Genomic DNA, 25,789 nt, shown 5'->3' with positions numbered 1-25,789 from the left:
TTTGCCTGTATGTGAAGAATAATTAGCAGCTGAAACACTTCTTTTTAAGCTGTGAGATATTAACATAACTTTGGAGCAAGCACGTGCCATTGACACTCTGCATAGGTGTTGGTACAGGAGGCAACCGCAGATCAATGAAGAGTTTCGCTCTACATTTGGATGCCAATGATTCTCTTTCTACTTCCCCTGACAGCAGAATCCGAGCCTCTGTTTCAATATGTGAACATTAAAGATAAGGAGGCCTGGAAAAATGTCTTGTACTCTTTGAAGTTTAATAGCATCTATTTCATTACTGAGCTTTAAAAAGCCTACTTGATAAGTATTTTGTCATTCGTGAAATTGCCGATCAACGTGGATAAATAAAAAGCACCATGTTTGATGTTGACTATTATCTTTGAACATCCACTTCCCCTCAAATCCACTCCCTCTAAGATGAATTTCTGCCCCATTGTACACCTCTTTCTCACTGGTAATACAGCATTGTTGCTTCATTCAACTGTTTCATCAACAGACTAATGTCTAAAGAATCACCACCTTCTCAAAGGCAATTGTTCCGGCCTTACCAATGATGCCCACATTTTTTAAAATGTTAGAGTAAAATAGATATGATTTCACATTTTTTGTTCCTGAAATTTTCATTGGAAAAATTAATCACATTTGAGCTTATCACTTAGTTGAGGCGAAGTCTACAGAGAAGATTTTTGCTGATTCTAGAGTGAAATCTGTCTGACAACAATTTCTGGGGATTATGGATAAAATACAATGTACACACTTGTCAGTGAATATAAAATTCATAAATACAGAAGTTGCCCAGGAAAGAGAATGGAAAAATGAAAGAAAATTAATTAAAAGGACATTTTAATGGCTTGATTTACTGTCTCATTTAAAATTTTTTGTATTTATGAGGATTGAGATTAACAGTCAAGAAAAAATACACAATAGCTTAATCTAAACCATTTGCAAAAATTTGAATTGAAGACTATGAAACAATAGAAAAATAGTTCTTTAGATACGAGGGGTGATTGATAAGTTTGTGGCCTAAGGTAGGAGTCAATTTTAGAAAAACTAGCACATTTATTTTTCCTACATTTACACACTTAGTCCAGCGGTCATGGAGCATACGTATCCCTTCTTTGTAGAAGTCGGCGTCTTGGACCTCCAGAAGTGGTTCACAGCAGGAGTGATTGATAAGTTTGTGGCCTAAGGTAGAAGTGGATGAGTAATTAACTTCAAACTTTCTGCATAATCACTCAAAGAGTTGAACTGCACGTGCATGTAATGACAGCGTCTTGGACCTCCATGTGGTCCACAGCAGGGGTGATTGATAAGTTTGTGGCCTAAGGTAGAAGGAGATGAGGAAAAACTTCAAACTTTCTGCATTTTCACTCAGAGAGTTGAACTGCATGTGCATGTAACCAGAGTTGTATAACTCATCTCCTTCTACCTTAGGCCATGAACTTATCAATCACCTCTGCTGTGGACCACCTGGAGGTCCAAGACGCTCTCGTTACATGCACATGCAGTTCAACTCTTTGAGTGATAATGCAGAAAGTTTGAAGTTAATAACTCACCTCCTTCGACCTTAGGCCAGGAACTTATCAATCACCTCTGCTGTGGACCACTTCTACAAAGAAAGAATCCGTATGCTCCACGACCACTGGACTAAGTGTGTACATGTAGGAGGGGACTATGTTGAAAAATAAATGTGCTAGGTTTTCTAAATTGACTCCTTCTACCCTAGGCCACGAACTTACCAATCACCCCTCATATGTGTGAATATGATAAAACTGACCTCTAACATTTCCTTCTCCACAGCTGGATTCTTGCGAGGCATAAGGCAAAATGGTCCAATGCAAATTGAAGATATTATTGACTGGCACAATGTAGCTTTTCGCTATTTAACAATGAAAGGCCAGACTGATGGTATGTTTGTAAAGGATTCTTCTCAATTAGAGGGTTGGTTTCATTTCTAGTAGGTGCTAGGATCTAATTGGTTTATTAGACTGAGATATAGTGATAAAGTTTGTTTTGCATGTCACCCATACAGATCTTTACACCACATCAGTACATCAAGTTAGTACAAGGGAAAAGCTGAAACGTGATATAGTGTTACAATTACAGAGAAGGTGGTAAGCCATTACATGGTAGATTATGAGATCAGGAGTTCATTTTCATTGTATGAGATCCACTCAACAGACTTCATACATTGAGATTGAGATTGAGCCTGGTAGTACATGCGTCCAAGCTATTAAATTTCTACCCAATGAGACAGGGAGAAGACAAAATATGCAGGATGGGAGGGGTCTTTAATCATGTTGGCTGCTCTTCCAAGGTAGCAAGAAGTGTAGTCGGAGAGAAGGCTGGTCTTTGGGATTTGTTGAGCTGTGACCACAACTCTCTACAGTTTCTTGAAGTTTTAAGAAAGGTATCCTGATGCAAGTAATCTAGAAACTAAACCATAATAGGCACTCATTTTCAGTGAGAGTTTTCTATAAGCATGCTTACAAAGAATATATGCAACTGTATTTATGGTTCAGCCGGCCGGTGGTGTAATGGTGTAATGGCGTCCGCACCGGACTTTGAGACAAGCAGTCTCAGGTTCAAATCTGGCTGGCTCCTTTCACACTTTCCATCCTTGCTGGGTTGAGCATTGAGCTAACATCTTGGCCTTGTAAAAGACAGACAAATGCTAAAGAAATGGCAAGATTGCTGCTCAGCGCAGAGTGGAACAAAAAGTACTTATGGTTGTTACGTGTAAATGGAATGGAAATTGTAAAAGGCATAGCCCTTGAAGTAGCACAATGTCACATTGAAGATGATTAGTTTAAACTTAAGTATTTCTCAGCATCCTGAAAATTGCCTTCCATGACCAGCCAGAGGCAGATTATACCAAGTAACATTCACTGCCATTCACAATTTATGGATTACAGCATAGACCACAAATTATCAAATTGTGTATCCTGAAGAAAGAGGAAGTGAAGTATATTGATCATTCTAACCCAAGACTAATTTGTTCTTCTGTTCCTTTATTCAATTTTAGATCTATAAATTCTCAATTACTATAAAGGGGGAAAATAAGATCTTCTGTGACAGATTAATTAAAGATTGCTTCAGCTATAATATTACAAATAGATCTGTTTTGACCTTTTATATTTTTAGGCCTGGTGTTGATACAGCTCCAGCATGATGAAAGACCAAAGGTCTGTAAGTGTGATTTTGGCACCAAGTATCAAACTTGACTTGCCAAATCCCGATAACCTCAAAATCATGAGGATTGTAACATTGTTCAGCTATGTGTCTGCGTAACCAGTTAGTGGTTTCTGCACCTTTCAAGGTCATCAACCATACATCAAGCAGCTATTCATCGAGTAACGTTAATCAGAGGAGAAGGATCATCATAACCATTGAAGATGTGTAATAAAGTGTGGTTTTTATTCATTAAGTGATTATTATTTTATTTAAAGGATTTTACATAGCAGTACAATTGCTTAGCAGATCTGTTTTTATTTGGTAAGACAAATGGCAGCATGTAATTCTCCCCATTTGGCACCATGTTGCAATGTAACGTGAGACAAATTGAGTCCATCGTGTAGTTATGACAGGCGTCTCACTGATTTTAAAGTTCAAAGTAAACTTACTATCAAAGTATCACCATATACTACCTTGAGATTCATTTGCAAGCCACTGAAATAATGTCCATATTTTCTGCAAGCTGGGAAGACAAACCTTCCTCTGAGAAAAATGAAGAAGGAAAATGATGGATTGCAGGGAGGTATGAATGGCTGATATTGAAATATTAGCCATAAAATCAATTTACTCCCATCATGAAGCAAAAACAGAAAATGCTGGATAAACTCAGCAAATTGGCAGCATCGATGGGGAGAGAAATAGTTAATCTTTTAGATCTGAGGCCCTTCATCAGAAATGAAAACAGAGGAACAAATTAGTCCAGGTGGCAGAGAAGTTAGTGAATCCGAATGGCCATTATTTATTTTTAATTTTTATTTATTCCCACATCCAGTCGTCCATATTTCCTTGTTCATTCTATCTTGCTTCATATTTTGCTAGAATTTTATTTCCATTTCTAGGGCACTGAAAAAATGTGTATTTCTAATGCCTCTTTGATCTGGCCAGAAATGCCATTCTGGACATAACATTTAGTTATCTCCAAATGTAGAAAGCTTTCTGGCAACTGCTGCAAGGTTCCAGCGGGGTAGGTTAAAATTAAGGTGCATGTTGCAACATTTGATTTTTGGGTTAATTTTCCCTTTCCATTTTTTAACCACATTTATTCTCATTGAAGTACCTTCTTCTTTCATAAAATATGCTTGTTATAAGGCATTTTCCATAAATGCAGGGTGCAGAGAGACCTCACTAATCTCACTGTGCTCCACTTGGTTCTTCACCCTCCCCTCCCCTCCCATTTCAACAAGTTCACTCACAGAGCTCATCTCCTTCTGATTTTTCTGTAGTCTGCTCAGACTGTTGACCTGTTGTGTCAAAACATGGGTTAGGAGATGTTCCATCACAGACGTGGTGTAAGTAGACATATTGTGGTTAGTAGCAGGGATTGGTGTTGGGAGGGGGGTGGTTAGTAACAAGATTGCTAGAATCATTCCTCTCCCTGCCTGGTTAGTTGGTGCATTCCTCTCCGTAACCACTTAGTTCATCATTTCCCCAGTGCGCTCAAAAACCAGACTAACCCCATGTTCAATGAATTCTGACTTTCATTAAGGCCAGATGAAATGTTAATTTATAAATAAATAAACAATTTCTTTCTGCAATTTCAACAGTGACTGTCGCTTAGATAAAGCATCGCACATTTTGTATGGAGCCTAGATATAGTAGATAGGAAGTGTCTATTTCCCTTGCAGAAAATCAATAACACGTGGACTTATACTTAAAATATGAAAAATGAATAGGATTTTTTCCTCCCAGTAAACTGGGAAGGCACAGACCTCAGAGCCCAAATGGATAGCCAAAGCAAGAACCACCATCACATTTATGCAGCATTCAGGTGCGCCTATGAACTGTCATACAGACCAAAAGCTAGCAAATGGAATGACTGAATGCATCACATGATCATTTAAAGAAACAGGCCAGCATTTTTGTCAAGAGCCTGCCTGAATTTAAAACTATTTTAATCTGTTTGTTCTACTTTTGTTACTGATGTGATTACTGTGCTTTGTACAAAGATTTTCAATGTTTTTGATAATTTATACAATTGGAGGAATATTTTTGAATTATTTATAGTATCTTCTTATCTAAGATCCTTGTCTACTTTGGAGAAGGAAAATAATTAAAAGCTTAATCTGTACTGTTATAGAGTAAACTTGCTGCAGTATAAGAAAATGTTTTGTTTAAAGTATGCTGCCATGAATTTGTTAGTAATATCATTAGTGTTTGGTAATTAGTAATAGGACTAACAAACAACAAGATATTATCGTACTATGGAGATTTTCTCTTGGATTACACTTGTGAACTAATTACCTATGATAAAGTCTTCTTGAAAAAGCATTCAAAATTATTTTTTTGTGAAGAATTTGAAAAAGCCTGAATAATGATGAGCTGTGCACATTCTACATTCTACATGGTAGCTCATAGCGTAGTGGTTAGCATAATGGTTTACCATACCTGTGAACAAGGTTAATTTCCCACCACTGTCTGTAAGGAGTTTGTACGTACTCCCCATGACCACATGGGTTTCCTCCAGGTGCTCCAGTTTTCTCCCACAGTCCAATGACATACAGTCAATGTAAATTGTCCCGTGATTAGACTAAGTCGGAGTAGATCGGAGTAATCAGAGTAAGTCGGATTAGAGTAAATCAGAGTTCGCTGGGTGGCATGGCTGAAAGAGCCTATTCTGTTCTGTATCTCAATAAATAAATAAAATAAACTACCTACCCTACCCTTCTTAAGGCAGTGATTTGAATTGAAAGTTGAATTGAATGTATTGAATAATATTGGGGTGAAATTGGGTCAGAGCAGTATACAGAATGGCCAAACCAATTTTGTCACATATTAAAGAACAGCACAATAATTATCTCCATTGAAATCATTAGACATGAATATAGACTGGAGTGACTGTTTTAAAGGTGCAGCCACTGCCAATTTAACCTCAGTGGAATTTTACAGTAGTATCTGTTCCTTGCTTGTATCTTCCTCACTCTCTGGTGCTTCCATCTTTTGATCCCTGTGGAGAATGTCAAGGGTCTAAGGGTCTAAGCATGCTGAAAAGATCCCTCATTCACTTTCCAAAGTTGTCATGGAGCTCTGGCTGATTGATGACTCTACCAGGCATATTCCTAACCAGCAGAGCTCATTGGAAGATCTTCCTTTTGCAGAATGCACTTAGTTTTCAATACTTGGATCCAGCAAGGGTTATTTTTTGTGACCCAATCCTAGAGTGTATGGAACGAAGCTGAAGGTGGGTTTACGCACACAGCAGGTGGAGTCATGGCCGCTCTATTGAAGTAATAACAATACAGGAAGAAGCCAATTCTCCCAAATGAGTGAATGCAGGCTTAACAGAGAATGAAATGTTTAATAAATGCAATAAATTAAAGTAAAAAGGAAACCTTGTAATCAAGAAGAATGTAATATAACACAGAAGCAACAGTTGAAGGTAGAAACATAAACAGGAATGAAAGAGCAGAACAGGGACACACTATAAATAAAGTTGGAAAAAACAAGATGACAGTGAAATGAAACAAAAGAATAAAATTAATTACTAGGGAGATACTGGCCAGGTGGATGAAGACAGTTAGAATGAAGTAGGAAACTTGGAGGCAACTGAAATCAGCAGAAGATCTAGTCCACTCTTTCCTTACCCTGAAGTGAAAAGTTACAATTTTAACTGAAATGGCAGCTGAATTTAACTGAGTTAAGGTCTGTGCAGCTAGTGCTGGGAACAGCTCAGACAGTTTGGACTAAGTCAGGATGAAAAGCCCAGCTTGAAATTTGACTTCTGATGCATACAATAAACAAGTTTTATAGTGTATCTTTAATGTACCCTGGCAGCAGTATTCAGTTCACCGACTTCAAAGAACTGATGACTACAAATTAGAACCATTTAGTGCCTAAATGACATATTAAGATAGTTTTGTGCGTATTTTGATCATGACTAATTATGAAATGAATTTTCTAGGCTTCAATCCTGGGCCCAACATATTGATGCAATTACAAAAGAAGCACAACAGTGGCTATATTTCATTAGAGGTTTGAGGAGAATTGATATGTCAACAAAGACATTCACAAATTTCTACTGAAGTACAGTGGTGAGCATTCTAACTGGTTGCATGACTGTGAGGTATGGAGGGGCCACTGCTCAGGATCAGAAAAAGCTGCAGGAACTTGTAAACTCACCCACAGCTCCGTCATAGGCACCAACCTCCTCAGCATTCTCGACACCTTCAAAAGGCAGTACCTCAAAAAGGCGGCATCCATCATTAATGACCCCCCTCACACAGGACATGCTTCTCATTGCTGCCATCAAGGAGGAGGTACAGGAGCCTGAAGACACATCGTCAATATTTCAGGAACAGCTACTTCCTGAATAAACAATTAACTCATGAACACAACCTCAGCATTTTTTCTCTCTTCTCGCGCTACTTATTGAATTTATTTTTTATATATACTTTTTATTGTAATTTATAGTTTTTATTGTATAACAATGTACTGCTGCCATAGAACAACAAATTTCACGACATGTGCCAGTGATATTGAATCAGATACTGATTCTGAATTTTAGATGGGCAATGAAACACTAAGGGTCTAAGCATGGTAAATATGGTGCAGCTCTTGTAGGCTGGGAGCAATGGATGTTCTCTTTCCAAGCTGCAAGATAAACCTCGGTGAAGGAAGGATTCCCTTCAGTGAAAGTTCAAGGGAAAGGCCTGTAGAAGTGTTGAAATTTTAGGAAAGATTGTCATTCACAGTCAGTTTTCTGAATAGTTGGCCACCAATCATATAAGAAGCGGAATGGCCAGAAGTCGTAGTACGTATTGGTGTCAGTGACAAGGAGGAGGTCCTGAATACAGAATACAGGGAGTTAGGAAGAAAGCTGAGAAGCAGGATCTCAAGGGTAGTTATCTCAAGATTGCTGCCCGTGCCATGTGACTGTGAGGATAACAATAGAATGAGGTGGCACGGCTGAAGAATTGGAGCAGGGGGCAGGAATTCAGATTTCTGCATAATTGGGACCTCTTCTGGGGCAGGTCTAGCCTGTACAAATGGTATGGGTTGTACTTGAATCTGAGGGGGACCAATATTCTTGTGGACAGGTTTACCAGAGCTGCTGGGAGTGGTTTAAACTAATATGATGGGGATGGGAACCAGTATGATGGAGCTGAGAATGAGCCAGCAGGTTTGCAAGTAGATGATGGATGTAACATGAATTTAAGGAAGGACAGGCCAGTGACTGGATACAAATGCAGACAGAGCAGAGTTACATTGTACCACAGAGGCAGAATTCAAAAGGGCAAAGAATGTAGGATTGAAGGTGCTCTATTTAAATGCACGTGTCATTCAGAATGAGGTGGATGAACTTGTGGTGCAATTGGAGATTGGTCAGTGTGATATTGTGGGCATCACTAAGTCGTGGTTGAAAGAAGGCCATAGTTGGGAGCTTAACATCAAAGGATAAACTTTGTATCGAAAGGATAGGCAGGAAGATACAGGCGGTGGTGTGTCTCTGTTGGTAAGAGATGGAATTATATCTTTGGAAAGAGGTGACATAGGGTCAGAGGATGTTGAATCTTTGTGGGAGGAGTTAAGAAATTGCAAGGGTACAAAAAACATTATGGGAATCATATATAGGCCTCCAATTCGTAGCCAAGGTGTGGGGTTGAAATTGCAAAGGGAACTGGAAAAGGCATGTAATAAGGGTATTGTCACAATTGTATTGGGGGACTTCAATATGCAAGAGGATTAGGAAAATCAGGTTGGTGTCGGATCGCAAGAGACGGAATTTGTTGAATGCCTATGAGAATTTTAGAGCAGCACGCTTGAGCCTACTCGGGGAAAGGCTATTTTAGACTAACTTGCGTAATAACCTAGATCTTATTATGGAGCTTAATGTAAAGGAACCCTTAGGAGGCAGTGATCATGATATGAACTAAATTTATGCAGCAATTTGAGAGGGAGAAGCATAAGACACATGTATCAGTATCACAATGGAATAAAGGGAAATACAAAGGCATGAGAGAGGAGCTTGCCCAGGTGGATTAGAAGAGGATATTGGAGGGGAACATGGCAGAGCAGAGATGGCTGAAGTTTCTGGAAATAGTTCACAAGTGCAAGATAGGTAAGTCCCACAGAAGTAGTTCTCAAATGGCAGAGCTAGGCAACCGTGGCTGACAAGAGAAGTTAAGGACTACATAAAAGCCACAGAAAAGGGTATATAAGGTAGCAAAAGTGAGTGGGAAGTTGTCACAATTTGGAATGTCTTAAATTCCAACAGAAGGCAACTAAAACAGCTATAAGAGGGAAAAGATGAAATATGAGGGCAAACTAGCCAATAATATAAAGCAAGAGACTATAAGATTTTTCAGTTAAATAAAGAGTAAAAGGCAGGTGAGAGCTGATATTGGACCACTGGAAAAGGATGCTGGTGAGATAGTAATGGGGGACAAAGAAATGACGGATGAACTTAAATGAGTACTTTGCATCAGACTTCATTGTGGAAGACACTAGCAGTGTGCTAAAGGTCCATGAGTGTCTGGGAGCAGAAGTGAGTGCCATTGCTATTGCAAAGGAAAAAATGCAAGGCAAACTCAAAGGTCACCTGGACCAGATGAACTACTTCTCCAAGTCCTGAGAAAGGTTTCTGAGGAGATAACAGATGCATTGGGCATGATCTTTCAAGAATCACTTGATTCTGGCATGGTCCCAGAGGACTGGAAGATTGCAAATGTCATTCCACTCTTTAAGAAGGGAGGAAGGCAAAAGGAAGGAAATTATAAGCCAGTCAGCTTCACCTCAGTGGTTGTGAAAGTGTTGGAGTGTATTATTAAAGGTACTTAGAGACTTATGATAAAACAAGTCAAAGTCAGCATGGTTTCTGTCAAGGAAAATCTTGCCTGATGAATCTGGTAGAGTTCTTCGAGGAAGTAACAAGCATGGTGGACAAAGGAGAAGCAGTGGATGTCATTTACTTGGATTTTCAGAAGGTATTTGATAAAGTGCCACACATGAGGCTGCTTAACAAGATAAAATCCTATGGCATGACAAGAAAGATACTGGCATGGATAACAGGATGGCTGACAGGCTGCAGGCAGTGAGTGGGAATAAAAGGGACCTTTTCTGGTTGGCTGCTGGTGACTTGTGGTGTTTCTCAGGGATCAGTGTTGGGACCACTACTTTTCACATTGATTGTCAGTGATTTGGACAATGGAATTGATGGCTTTGTGGCAAAGTTTGCAGATGATATGAAGATAGGTGGAGGAGTAGGTAGTGCTGAGGAAGCAAAGCGATTGCAGCAGGACTAGACAAATTGGAAGAATGGGCAAAAAATTGGCAGATGGAATACAGAGTTGGGAAATGTATGACAATGCATTTTGGTAAAAGTAACAATAGTGCAGATTTCTCTAAATGGGGAGAAGTTTCAAACATCAGAGGTGCAGAGGGATTTAGGAATCCTTGTGTAAAACTCCCAGAAGGTTGATTTACAGGTTGAGTTTGTGATAAAGAAAGCAAGTGAAATGTTGGTATTTATTTCAATGGGAATAAAATATAAAAGCAAGGAGATAATGTTGAGGCTTTATAAGACAGTAGTCAGGCTGCACTTGGAGTATTATCAACAGTTTTGGGCCCCCATATCTGAGAAAGGATGTACTGTCATTAGAGAGAGTACAGAGGAGGTTCACAACAATGATTCCAGAAATGAAGGAATTAACATATTGTTGTGTTCTTTATACATACTATGGGTTACTCATAAAGATACATATTCTGGAAGAATTAAAACTGGAACTTTTATTTAACAGCAAACAGCAACCATGTCTTTTAACATACAAGCTTCTCGATCATTCTGTGAGTTCTGCATATGCTCCAAACTCTGTCACATGACATATTATATCACCACATCTTCCTTTCCTTAAAAAGAAAAACAATTAGTAACATTAATCCAAACAAATACATAATTTAACATGTCTCTATTAGTCTCTGTGGGGGTTACGAACACAAGTAAACCTTCTAAGTGGTTCACACAGTTCTTGTGTTTCATTGTTATTTTCATGTTTTGTCTGGTCTGCATCAGTTAACTGAAACTCCGAAGTTGGTCCTTTCTTGAGGTCTTTGAGAAGAAATCGCAATTCACTCATTAACTGTGTAATCTCTTTTTTATGTTGAGACTTCATCATTTCAATAAAACTTCTCAATTCCTTCACTTGTACTTTAACTTCTTCAATTGGATCCTGATTCTTATCACTCTTTGGCTTCAGATCCGTATTGTACTGTACCGGCAAGTTTGGTAACAAAGGGATGGGTCTGGGATCTTTCTTTATGACTTCTTTTACTTTTGCCACGTTAGAATCAGATTCTGTTCTCTCTTGCCCTTTCATTAAGTCTATGTCACTGTCCAGGACTAATACTCTTTTTACCAAATTCAGTCTCTCACAGGCAGATAAACCCAGTATTGACTGTACATCTTTTGGCACAACCACAAATGAAAGCATGTGCACACTATTTTTGTGTGATACTTTCGCCACACATGTTCCTTTAACTGGAATGTCTGCACCTGAATACTCAGTCATTTTTATATTTGTCTGATGTAACTTTGGTCTTGGCTTTAATGCATTAAACTCAGATTCTGCAAGAACATTTACTTGTGCTCCAGTATCCAATTTAAACAAAATAATGTTTTGGTTCACTTGCAATGGCATAGTGAAGTCATTCTTACTTTGCTTGTTTTCACAATGCACATCTATGTAAAACTCCTCATGTTCATTTTCAAGCACTGCATTTACATGTTTTATTTCCTTTCTACTTCTGCAATAGCATGAAAAATGAATAATCCTACCTACGACAGTTGGTGCACATTTTTCAATATGCTGGACACATTTTAGGTCAGTACAATCTAACGTTTTTTTCTTTCAAATGACATCTTGCTCTCTGTTGGTTTCGTAGTCGCTTCATTATGTTTTTCTAACATGTTCACAGTTATTCACAGCGTGCATGCTGCAGTTCTCAATAAGAAGCTCTTTAGCCTGCGACGTTACAGTTTCCAAAGCCTTGTAGAGAATCAAAGCTTTTTCCAAATTTACGTCTGGTTCTCTTAAGAGTCTTTCTCTCAGAGCATTATCCAGAATGCCGCAAACAATTCTGTCTTTAATGAGAGAGTCCATCAGCTCTGCAAACTCACATGTTTTACTGTGGTTTCTCAATTCCATAACAAGTTGATCAATTGTTTGACCAGCTCTCTGCTTGCATGTAAAGAAGTTATACCGTTCACATGTCATATTGCACTTCAGTATGCAAAATTACTCAAATTTGTTGATTATTGCTTTTAGATTCAAATTATCTCCATCTTCAAAAGTAAAATAGTTATATACCTCAATTGCATCATCCCCAATCACGTGGAGTAGAATTGCAGCTTTTGTTTTTTCCATTTTATTATCTGCTCTGATTGCTGATAAATAAATTTCAAAATGCTGTTTAAATCTTTTCCAGTTTTCAGCTACATTTCCAGTCAGCTGAAGCGTTGATGGGGGTTGCAAAACTTCCATTTTTAAAGCTGTTAGCAAACAACAAAAACATTTGTGCTCTTTTTTTCCCGATTATCTTCGCTTCTCCCATGTTAGCAAAACAAATTATTCTTCCAGACCGACTTTTGACACCATGTTGTGTTCTTTATACGTACCGTGGGTTATTCATAAAGACACACATTCTGGAAGAATTAAAACTGGAACTTTTATTTAACAGCAATCAGCAACCATGTCTTAACATACAAGCTTCTCAATCATTCTGTCAGTTCTGCACATGCTCCAAACTCTGTCATGTGACACATGATATCACCATACATATGAGGAGCATTTGGCAGCTTTGGGCCTGTACTCACTGGAATTTAGAAAAATGTAGGGAGATCTCATTGAAACCTACTGAATAGAAACATAGAAAACATACAGCACAATACAGGCCCTTCAGCCCACAAAGTTGTGTCGAACATGTCTCCACCTACCTAGGCTTTACCCATAGCCCTCTATTTTTCTAAGCTCCATGTAGCCATCCAGGAGTCTCTTAAAAGACTCTATCGTTTCAACCTCCACTCCACGCACTCACCACTCTCTGTGGAAAAAACTTAACCGACATCTCTTCTGTACCTACTTCCAAGCACCTTAAAACTATGCCCTTTCGTGCTAGCCATTTCAGCCCTGGGGAAAAGCCTCTGACTATCCACATGATCAATGCCTCTCATTACACCTCTATCAAGTCACCTCTCATCCTTCGTTGCTCCGAGGAGAAAAGGCCAAGTTCACTCAACCTATTCTCATAAGGCATGCTCCCCAATCCAGGCAACATCCTTGTAAATCTCCTCTGTACCCTTTCTATGGTTTCCACATCCTTCCTATAGTGAGGCGACTAGTAGTGAGAGCAGCACTCCAAGTGGGGTCTGACCAGGCTGCAACATTACCTCTCGGCTCTTAAACTCAATCCCATGATTGATGAAGGCCAATGCACCGTATGCCTTCTTAACCACAGAGTCAACCTGCACAGCAGCTTTGAGTGTCCTACACTCAGACCCCAAGATCCCTCTGATCCTCCACACTGCCAAGAGTCTTACCATTAATACTATATTCTGCCATCATATTTGACCTACCAAAATGAACCACTTCACACTTATCTGGGTTGAACTCCATCTGCTACTTCTCAGCCCAATTTTGCATCTAATCAATGTCCCGCCGTAACCTCTGACAGCCCTCCACACTATCCACAACACACCCAACCTTTGTGTCATCAGCAACTTTACTAAACCATCCCTCCACTTCCTCATCCAGGTCATTTATAAAAATCACAAAGAGTAGGGGTCCCGGAACAGATCCTTGAGGCACACCACTGGTCACCGGCCTCCATGCAGGATATGAACCGTCTACAACCACTCTTTGCCTTCTGTGGGCAAGCCAGTTCTGAATCCACAAAGCAATGTTCCCTTGGATCCAATGCCTCTTTACTTTCTCAATAAGCATTGCATGGGTTACCTTATCAAATGCTTTGCTAAAATCCATATACACTACATCTATGGCTCTACCTTCATCAATCTGCTTAGCCACATCCTCAAAAAATTCAATCAGGCTCGTAAAGTATGACCTGCCTTTGGCAAAGCCATGCTAACTATTCCTAATCATATTATACCTCTCCAAATGTTCATAAATCCTGCCTCTCAGGATCTTCTCCATCAACTTACCAACCACTGAAGTAAGATTCACTGGCCTATAATTTGCTGGGCTATCCCTACTCCCTTTCCTGAATAAGGGAACAACATTTGCAACCCTCCAATTCTTCCCGAACCTCTCTCGTCCTCATTGATGATGCAAAGATCATTGCCAGAGGCCCAACAATCTCTTCCCTCACTTCCCACCGTAGCCTGCGGTACATCCCATCCAGTCCCAGTGACTTATCCAACTTGATGCTTTCCAAAAGCTCCAGAACATCCTCTTTCTGAATATCTACATTCTCAAGCTTTTCAGTCCACTGCAAGTCATCCCTGCAATTGCCAAGATCCTTTTCCATAGTGAATACTGAAGCGAAGTATTCATTAAGTACCTCCGCTATTTCCTCCGGTTCCATACACACTTTTCCATTGTCACACTTGATTGGTCCTATTCTCTCACATCTTATCCTCTTGCTCTTCACATACGAATGTTGAAAGTTTGTTTCTTATGATGGGGGTATCCAGAACTAGAGGACACAGCCCCAAAATTGAGGGGCGACCATTTAGAACAGAGATGGGGAGGGATTTTTTTTAGCCCAAGTGTAGTGAATCTGTGGAATGCTCTGCCGCAGACTGCAGAGAAGGCCAAGTCCATTGGTATTTTTAAGGCAAAAGTGGATAGTTTCCTGATCAGTCAGGTCATCAAAGGATATGGCGAGAAGGCAAATGTATGGGGTTGAGTGGGATCTGGATCAGCAATGGGCTGAATGGCCTAATTCTGCTCCTATGTCTTATAGTCTTATAATGACAGCCAATGCATGCAAAAAATATAATTTAAGCATTTTAACATCAAATTATATAACTATTTTAAAGTGGTTGTCTGACAGAGCTGAATGGTGTGTGGAAAACAAATATTATTCAGCTTGTTAATATCTATAACTACTTAATGTGCATCTTCTGGTAATTATACAGCACAACAGGCACATCTGGAGAAAGTAAGAATATCTTTGAAACTATTGTTCAGCAGCAATACTTAAACTTTGAATTGATATTTTTCCTATGCGAATAGGTTCCAGATCAAAAAAATGCTCCAAAGAATAAAATATATAAATATAATGCATATTTTTTGCATTAGTTCTTAGTACTATATTGTGGAATTTAAACAAATAATAATGATAGAGCATATGTCAATTAAAACAAAATAAAATGGATGGAATCTCTGCCACTTAATGTAGTTAATAGTAACAACTTAGTACTATTTAGTAGCTTATATCATACAATATACATTTTAATAATAAGCAATATAGTTCCTCAATTTATTTTATTATGGGGCACAATGACAAAGCAAATACACTGATATTTTGTTTCTGATTTTACAGAAGAGGACATACATAACTTCCCAGAAGAGCTGATTCTAACAAAATGAAGGAATTAAATTGACACTAGTGAAAAATAAAAGGTTGGAGAATTTTTTTATTCTGAAACCTTTAAATCCCTAGGACCCAAAAATCTGTATCCCAGCATGCTAAAAGAGGGAGCCAAGAAAATGTATACATTGAAAATCATCTTCCAAAGATCTATAGATTTCACCAACAGGAGAGAATCTGAGAAGATGGAAATCAAAGCAACATACACAAAATACTGGATGAAACCAACAGGTCAGGTAGCATCTATCGAAAATAGTAAACAGTCAAAGTTTCGGGTCAAGACCCTTCATCAGGACTATAGACTTCTATGGACTTGCGTCGATTTCGAAACAGTTTCTGCAGATCAGAGGGATGTAGGTTTCACCACACTATCTAAGAAGGAGGTGGAGGTGAGCAAGAAATAAAATAAGAAACTTTGGATAGGTTAGTCTAATATCAGGTGCAGGAAAATTCTTGACTCCATTGAAAAGGAACTGATAACATTAATAGAATTAAGTACCTGTATTAATTTCGTAAGTGATTGGCAAAAACAAATTAAAGTAAGGCAGGGGCAAGCAAAGTGGCTACCATTGGAGTGGGGATTTTGAGGTTTTAGTTCTTCGAGGATTCAGTGAGGTGGGGCTTCAGTGAGAAAGCTGTAAGTAGAAATTTTTCCCCACTGGTGTTTTTCCTTCTCCATATTTGCTCAGTTAGAACAATAGGGATGCCAGACAGGGATAGTTAAATGCTCCTTTTGCAGGATGTGGGAAGGCAGTGCCTCTGACGACTTCACTTATGAGAAGAACATCCAGTTGTATGTTATAACACTCCACATTAAGGAGTTGCAGCTGGAACTCAATTATTTGGGAGGCTGAGGAGGTAAATAGGACACATGGAGAGGTAATTACACCCAAGGTACAAGGATACAGGAAGCTGGATGACAGTCAGAAAGGGGAAAGTGGTAAGGAGGCAGTGCAGATGTACCCTTGTGGCTATCCCCCTCAACAACAGGTATACCACTTTGGATACTGTTGGGAGGGGATGACTAGCAAAGGACAGTCACAGAGGTCAGGTCTCTGGCACTGAGTCTGGCTCTGTGACTCAGAAGGGAAGGGGTAAGAAGAGACAAGCTGTGGTGATTAGGCATTATTTAGCTGGGGAACAGAAAGGAGGTTCTGTGGACAAGAACAACATTCCTGGATAGTACATTGCTTCCCAGGTGCCAGGGTCTGGGACATCTCGGATTGAGTCCTTAGCATGTAGGTACGAATGACATAGGTAGGAAAAGTGACAAAGTTCTGCAAAGTGAGTTCAGGCAGTTAGGTGCTAAGTTAAAGGATAGGTCCTCCAGGGTTGTGACCTCAGGATTGCTACCCGTGACATGTGCTCATGAGGCCAGAAGTAAGAAGATTATACAGTTTAATATGTGGCTAAGGAATTGGTGTAGGAGGGAGGGCTTCAGATTTTTGGATCATTGGGCTCTCTTCCAGGGAAAGTGAGATATGTACAGAAGAAACAGTTTGCACCTGATCTGGAAGGGGACTAATATCCTAGAGGGAAGGTTTGCTAGTGCTGCACAGCGGGGTTTAAACCAGAGTTGCGGGAGGATGCGAACAACAGTTACAGAACAGATAGTGGAGAGGTTGTGAAGACAGATCTTGTTAAGATCACAGACAAATTCAGGAATCAAAAGGTTGAGCATAATGCAACTAATGTCCTGATGCAAGAAGTATCGTAGGAAAGGCAGATGAGCTCAGAGCATAGACCAACACCTGGAATTAAGATATTGCAGCCATTAGTGATACTCAGTTGCACAAGGGGCAGGACTGGCAGCTCCATGTTCCGGGGTTCTGTTATTTTATATGCATCCAGTTTAAGATGGTGCTATCAAAGGCACGACTGGTAGTTCCAAAGCAAGGAAATTCAACTAAAAACATTACTAATAATATATTAGTAACACTTTTTTGAAGTAAATTGTGGTAATCTATCACTGCAAGAGGCAAGTGAAGGCAAAGTGAATTCGAGAGATGAGCCATGCTGGCGCTCTGCAAAATCGATGCAGATGGACTTGGAGTTGGCGATTCAGAGAGGAGAAGTCGAGGCAGAGGAGTTTCAACTAACCCAGATCCAAAGCTGGATTTCTCTAAGCGCCAAACTGATTTGGAGAGGTCAAGAACAGCTTCTTTGGCAGCGAAATCCAAGCCCAAAGTGTATCATTGGGTGGTGTGTTCTAGGCTCATAGTGATTCGCTGCGGCAGAGCCCAGGTCCTGATCCACTGTTTAGACCACTTAAATACCAGCCCAGATAAATATGAGGGGCAGGGTGTCGGGCCAATTTCACTCACTTTCCCGCAATGTTCATTCCTCTCTCCATGACTCTGAGGCCGTAAGACTCCTCCTGGCTTCTGTACTTAGTGTCTGCAAGCTTTGCGGCGATTTGCCCTGCTAATATGATAAACTGATACCAAGGCTTTGGGCCTACTCTGCGCTGCTCCGGGGATTCGGATCTAAAAACCCAATTTGGTTTGGAATGCCCTTGTTGTGACCCGTTTCTAATGTTTGCATGATTGACGTTTTTTCCCTCTTTCTCTGGTTGGTCTTTATTTTTCGGTTTCTTGCTTTGCAGCTGCCTATAGCAGACATATCTCAAGGTTGTATACTTTATACATTCTTTGATAATGAATGTACTTTGAATCTGAATCTTTAAAAGAGCAGGGAGGATTAAAGGAGGAGGTGTATTGTTATTGGAAAGATTGCAGACGGTTGCAAGAAACATAAGGTTGTTATAGTAGGTGATTTTAACTTTCCACATATCAACTGGGATCCCCATGCTGTAGAAGGACTAGAAGGGATAGAGTTTTTTTATGTATGTTCAGGAAAATTTTCTTAATCAGTTCATAGAATCCCAAAGAGAGAATGTACTTGGTCTGATATTAGGGAATGAGACGAGGCTGGTGATAGAAATTTGTGTAGGGCCACACTTTGCATCACAATGCCATTAGTTTCAAAGTAAGTATGGAAAAAGACAGGACTGGTCTGCAGGTTGAAATTCTAAATTGGAGAAAAGTGAATTTTGCTGATATCTGAAAGTGTGGATGGGACAGGCTGTTTTCTGGCAAAGTTGTACTTGGTAAGTGGGACATCTCCAAAAGTGAGATTTTGAGTACAAAGCTTGTAAGTGCCTGTCAGAATAAAAGATAAAAATGAGGTGCTTATGGAGTGTAAGAAATGCAAGAGAACGCTTAAGAAAAAAAATCAGGAGGCCCAAAAGACATGGAGAAGATCTTTTTTTTGGTGTCTGTATTTACTCAGGAGATGAACACGGAGTCAATAGAAGTGAGGCATAACAGCATCAGCTTCATGGACTCTATACAGTTTACAGGGGAGGAGGTGTTTGCTGTCTTGAGACAAATTAGGAGGCATAAATCTCCAGGGCCTGACAAGGTGTTCCCATAGACCCTGCAGGAGGTAAGTACAGAAATTACTGGGCATTAGCAGATATTTTTAAACCATCCTTAGCGACAGGTGAAGTACCAGAGAATTGGAGGATAGGCAATGTTGCTCTGCTGCTTAAGAAAGGCTCTAAACATAAACAAGGAAATTATAGGCGAGCCTGACATCAGTGGTGGGAAAATTATTGGAAGGTATCCTAAGAGAATGAATATATGAACTGATTAGGGATAATCAGCATGGCTTCGTGTTTGGTAGGTCATGTCTAAGCAATCTTACAGCTTTAGAAAAAGAAGAGGTTATTAGCTAGAATGTTTGACAGAATGATTTGAATGAAAAAGAATAAATAGTCTGCAGCTACATTTCTCATGGCAACCAGCATTCTTGGTTTTTCTTTATTTTGCATGCACTACTCTGAATCCGGTCATTGCTTATTCAAGCTGCCAATGATATTTCACTCAGTAAGGCTGAGCCAGCAGTGATTCATAGTGCAGGTAGAATAGCACAAGGTTAGAAATGGCCATCACCAATTTAGCAGTATGTAAATGAAGGTCTGTACTAAGGATTGCTGATTATTGAAACATTATTTTTGACATTAAATGGTTGCACAAGCTCTGATTAACTAGATTGGAACTTAGAATTCGTTGTCTCATTGGTAGTTGTTGAGTTAACTGGCAGACTGAATCAGTTACACATTCAGCCTGGCTGGGATCCCACTCAGTGGATTGAAAGTCCATAGCAAAGATATAGTCTGAGAGGTTTCACAAAATTACAGCACTTGTAGTTCTAGTTTTCTCATCCTTGATGTCAGTGTACACTACTCAGCCTTTGATATATGAAATTAATTGGACAAACACACTGCTTTGTGATGTCAAATAACGTTTGTTTTTGCAATTAACATATGCAAGGTTCACTCTGTGCAGTCTCACTTAAGACACTAACATATATGCAATTTGATAATAAAATTTACTTTGAACTTTGAACAAAAAAAAATCAGGCCCATGGAGCTTGTGCAAGAGGACCTTGTCCATAATTACTAGGGGGTAACCTTGTTCGATCTATCACAATCCTTATTCTAGATTTCCTTATTAGCTGATAATTTGTTATAGATTTTGTTGCCCCAGCCTAAAATAATTTGGTCCTTGTTACTATGTTGGGATGCTGCAGGGAATCAAAATAGATTCATGTGACAGCTTGTTGGTGATAAACAAACTAAGAATCTGTTTTCTCCCCCCGTGCACTTTCTTTCCCATAGACTGTATTCACTAGGTTTCAAAAAACACAGCAGCAGACTACACATCTACTCTTAGAGATATGTTTATAGTTCAATAAAAGGGCAGTTCTCATGCTGGGCATGAAAGGCAGTTACAGCAAGAGGTCACTAAGCAGGATCACTGATATAGCTCTACTTTAGGAAGCAGGCCACCTCCGAGATTAGATTCGTCCAGTGCCTCAACTTCATCTAACAATATGGAAAAAAGCTTGAGAGCATCGTAAATTCAATAGCAGAGACAGAAGTTATATTGCCTGCTGTGGGAATCCTGTTCTGTAACAGGAACTAGATCTGTCCTCATGCAGAACTTTTAAAGTACTCTTCATACTTGGTGATAAATTTGTTACAAACAGCTATGAGGCATAGCTATCATTATGACAATCAACGTTACCAGTAAGATCATTGCTCCATTGTATTGCCCAGAAATGAACGTCACCAAAGCAATTGCACTTAATATTAGAAGCACATTAACACTGCATTTTTCCATGTTACCCCTTCACAATTATCATCAGGTCATTGATCTACATGACCTCAGCAACATTCCGGGGGTCCCTTCACATTCCATGGCCAGTCATTGGACAGATCTTGGGTCCACCTTCCCTTGATATGAAACAAGTTTTCAGTGTTTCCTAGCAACCGCAGATCTCATGTTTGTTTCACTCCTTCCTACTATGCCTACTCCTGTCTCAAGGCACAATCATTCCTTATGCACCTACCTTAAGATCATAGTATCAGTCTCTACCCCTGGCCTTCAACACCTCAACCACAGAACAGATCCTGATTTAGACTTATAGTCACCAGTCATCCCACAAACTCAAGCCCAGTCTTAGTTCAGACTCCTGGTCCTGAAAATGAACAATACTTTTCAAAGTTCAAAGTTTAAAGTAAATTTTATTATGAAAGTAGAGATGCTGCCATGCTTTCTTTGCAGTGGCACTTATGAGCTGGGTCCAGAACAGCTCCTCTGACATAGCAACACTGAGGAATTTAAAGTTGCTAACCCTCTCCACTTCTGATCCTCCAATGAGAACTAGCTCGTGAACCTCTGGTTTCCCTCACCTGAAGTCTATAATCAGTTCCTTGATCTTGCTGACATTGGGTGAGAGGTTGTTGTTATGACACCACTCACCCAAATCTTCAATCTCCCTGCCGTATGATGATTCATCACCACCTTTGATACAGCCCACAACATGGTGTCATCAGCAAACGTAAATATGGCATTGGAGCTTTGCTTAGCCACACAGTCATAGGTGTAAAGCAAGCAGAGCAGGGGGCTAAGCACATAACCTTCTGGTGCACCTGTGTTGATGGAGATCATGAAGGAGATTTTGTTGCCAATCCCAACTGACTGGAGTCTATAAGTAAGGAAATCCAGGATCCAATTGCACAAAAAGGCCAAGGTCTTGGAACTTATTAATTAGTTTTGAGGGGATGATGGTATTGAATGCAGAGCTGTAGTTGATAAAGAGCATCCTAGTGAAGGTCCATGGGATGGCATCTGCTGTGGACCTGTTGTTCTGGTAGGAATTGGAAAGGGTCTAAGTCGCCTCTCAGGCATGAGCTGATATCTTTCAACACCAGCCTCTCAAAACATTTCATCACTGTGGATGGAAGTGCAACTGGACAATAGTCATTGTGGTAAGTCACCACGCTTTTCTTGGGCAGTGGTATAATTGAAGCCTACTTGAAACAGGTGGGTCCCACACACTGTCGAAGCCAGAGGTTGAAGATCTCAGTGAACACTCTAGCCAGCCGGTCAGCACAGGTCTTTAGTACGTGGCCAGGTATCCCGTCTGGTCCAGATACTTGCCATGGATCTAATAGTTCAATATTTAATATCAGAGAATGTATACAATATACAACCTGAAATTCTTGTTCTTTGCAGACATCCATGAAAACAGCAAAGTGACAGTATAAAAGGTTTGAACCACAAATCCCCCCTACTCCCCCCTCCCATGGACAAGCAGCAGCAAGGTGTCAACCCACCCCCTCCCCACTTACTTCAGCAAAAAAACACCAGCACCCTGCACCCACCAAGCCAGCAACAGCAAAGTCCCCAAAGAAGACCATGATCTACAGCAGAACAAAAACTAATCATTCACCTGACAATTCGACATACCACAGGCTCTCTCTCTCTCTCTCTCCCTCCCCCCCCCCACTAATAAAGGGGCAGAGAGGTATCACTCAGCAAGAGGGGAGACATAAAACAAAACAACTCGCTGATTTATGGTGTTAAAGTCTATGGCGTCACGTTTTTCCAAGTTCTCCGACTCGAGAATTGGCAAAAAACTTTCCTCCACCATCGAGAGAGAGAGAGAGAGAGAGTGTGATCTAAGTACAAAGCCCCTGACAACTAGTCTGTTGTTCCCCATATTCTGCTTTCTCCCATGATGCTTCAGTTGGTGGGCACCAGCATAGAATTGGCTCGTTCCCAGGGATGTAAAGCTTCATAACCCTGAAGGCATGCTTGCCTTCCAGGCCACGTCCTTGGGATCTCGAAAAGTGGCCGATCGGTGAGCCCCAGAAGTGGGTTGCATCATCGCAAAGTACTTAAGTTTGAATGTAGCTCTAGGTCAGGGTCTACAACAGAACCCATCCACGTTGAAAAGGAAAAAGAGAGACATTAAAGGTAGAAGTAAGCTGTTTCCACAGATGAGCTCGAAGAAGTTGCTATCTAGCACCATCTTAGCTCCGTCCACAGAGTGCCAACTTAGCTTCACCCACCTGAAGGCAGTTCGCACATCAGCTTCGAAGACAGTCACCATAGGATCTCAGTTCCTTCTGAGATCTTCTGTCAAGGGTACAGCTGACATTCACATGAGCGAGTCTACAATGGAATCACCATGATGCCGTTGTGCACCACCCAGCTAGTGTGCCTTTTCAAGTGCACTTTTTTTTGTTTTGTAACTTCTTTCTTAAAGGAATAGATTGTAGGTGTAGGCTACGGATCCTCTCTGCAGTGTCAGGGAAAGGTTTCACGTATATGGGAGGCAGGGTTTGAGGATTGGCACAACATTGTGGGCCAAAGGGCCTGTACTATGCTGTACTGTTCTATGTTCATGGCCATAAAGAAAGAAACTCAACACTTACGGTGCCTTTCTCTTCCCAGTTAGAGTCTTGCAGCACAGGACCGGGCCCTTCAGCTCAACAAGTTTGTGCCAACCATAAAACGTCCATTTACATCAAACCTACTGTATAAACATTTTATAAAATAAAGCTTATTTGTCACATGTAAATTGAAACATAGAGTAAAATGCATCCCTTGCATCAATGACCAACACACTCCCAGGAAGTGCTGTGGTGTCACCCTGTTTCTGGCACCAACATAGCTTTTTAATATTTTCTTCACATTCCCACTCCTCCCAGAAACTAGCCCTCACGTACATACTGGGGATAATTTATTGTGGCCAGTTAAGCTACCAGCCTACAGATCTTTGACACAAGGAAGGAAACTGGAGTACCTGGAGGAAACCCACACACCTCACAGAGGGATTATGCAAATTCTGGAGCTCAGGACTGAACCCAGACTGCTGAAGCAGTGGGGCAGCAGCTCCTCAGCTGTGCCACAGCGCCAAGAAGATTCCTAGATCTTGAGCTTGCTGGCAGGTGAAATTCAGCGACTGAATTAGCTTGGATACTACCAGTATCAGTACAGAGAAAATGAAGTACCCAAAGCAGGTGCTACGAAAGAGTAATGTAGTCCTCAAATATAGGTCCTTAGATATTGATAACTTCCTCTATTGTGACACTGGATCTGTAAATGTTGTCTGTTCATGAAATAGCCAAAAGAAACAAAAGGATTTGCAAAAATAGCAAGCAAGAAAAAATAACCAAATAGCAAATATAAATGGTGCTATATCCCTGGGAAGTGTCAAAAGTAAGTTTCTTTTAATGCATGCCTGAGGGAAACAGAGCTTCACATGCACTGCAGTTTAGTCAGATTTTGATGATATTATCCAGACTGAATGCAAACTGTTCACCTCACAAGCAATGCTATTCCAGGCTATGCATAATATTCTATCTTGCTACAAAACACCATCCACTCCTCAGTTCCATCTCAGGTCTTTCCTCCTGAATCCTCTTCCTGTCAAAGATCATACCATCTTCTTTTTCTAGTCTCCAAATCCAACTCAGTGCTGCTTTATTCTTTTTTTTTTCTTTTCTTTATTGTCAGCACAGAACAAATTGTTAGCCTCCTCCTCTAACACAAATGTTATATAACCTGGTAACTGGATGATATTTTCCTATCACCCTTTCAAGCGGAGATCCACATGTATCTCCATGAATTAAACCACAACGACACTTTAGGCTTCTAATGGAATTGTCCAAAGTGCTTACTGTAACATCTATTGCTGCCATGTCAGGAGCCATGTGCCCAATCTTGTTGCTCTTCTTCCAATCCCAGTTATCCAATTCCAGCAGAAGCTGCCATTAAGTCATTGGTCCCTGCTTTCTTTTATAGTCTTGACCAGGCTGTTCATTCATTCCTCAGCAAGGTTATTGTTATCTGTGAACTTATTGTCTGGCTGGATGGGAGACGCCAGAGAGTGGTGGTGGATAACTGTTTGTCAGCTTGGAGGCCGGTGACTAGCGGTGTGCCTCAGGAATCTATACTGGGTCTAATGTTGTTTGTCATATACATTAATGATCTGGATGATGGGGTGGTAAATTGGGGGGTGGTAAATTGGATGAGTAAGTATGCAGATGATACTAAGATAGGTGGAGTTGTGGATAATGAAGTAGGTTTTCAAAGCTTGCAGGGAGATATCGGCCAGTTAGAAGAGTGGGCTGAAAGATGGCAGATGGAGTTTAATGCTGATAAGTGTGAGGTGCTACATTTTGGTAGGACTAATCAAAATAGGACATACATGGTAAATGGTAGGGCATTGAAGAATGCAGTAGAACAGAGGGATCTAGGAATAATGGTGCACAGTTGCCTGAAGGTGGAATCTCATGTGGATAGGGTGGTGAAGAAAGCTTTTGTTATGCTGGCCTTTATAAATCAGAGCATTGAGTATAGGAGTTGGGATGTAATGTTAAAATTGTACAAGGCATTGGTAAGGCCAAATTTGGAGTATTGTGTACAGTTCTGGTCACCAAATTATAGGAAAGATGTCAACAAAATAGAGAGAGTACAGAGGAGATTTACTAGAATGTTACCTGAGTTTCAGCACCTAAGTTACAGAGAAAGGTTGAACAAATTGGGTCTTTATTCTTTGGAGCGTAGAAGGGTGAGGGGGGACTTAAAATTATGAAGGGGATAGATAGAGTTGACGTGGATGGGCTTTTTCCATT

General features: G+C 40.3%; 1 protein-coding gene across 1 annotated transcript in view; it reads left to right on the top strand.

The window, feature by feature from the left end:
* Window positions 1-5,635, top strand: part of trpn1 (transient receptor potential cation channel, subfamily N, member 1) — a 217,428-nt gene extending 211,793 nt beyond the window's left edge. The window contains exons 28-29 of the mRNA XM_072259540.1: window positions 1,816-1,923; window positions 3,160-5,635. Coding sequence (XP_072115641.1) covers window positions 1,816-1,923; window positions 3,160-3,239 — 188 coding nt within the window. The 3' untranslated portion in view covers window positions 3,240-5,635. The remainder of the gene's footprint in view (window positions 1-1,815; window positions 1,924-3,159) is intronic.
* The last annotated feature ends 20,154 nt before the right edge of the window (window positions 5,636-25,789 follow it).

Source organism: Mobula birostris, chromosome 1 (assembly GCF_030028105.1).
Source record: "Mobula birostris isolate sMobBir1 chromosome 1, sMobBir1.hap1, whole genome shotgun sequence".
NCBI lineage: Eukaryota > Metazoa > Chordata > Chondrichthyes > Myliobatiformes > Myliobatidae > Mobula > Mobula birostris.
The sequence above is the reverse complement of the archived record's forward strand: the minus strand, read 5'-3'. Positions and strand labels throughout refer to the sequence as shown.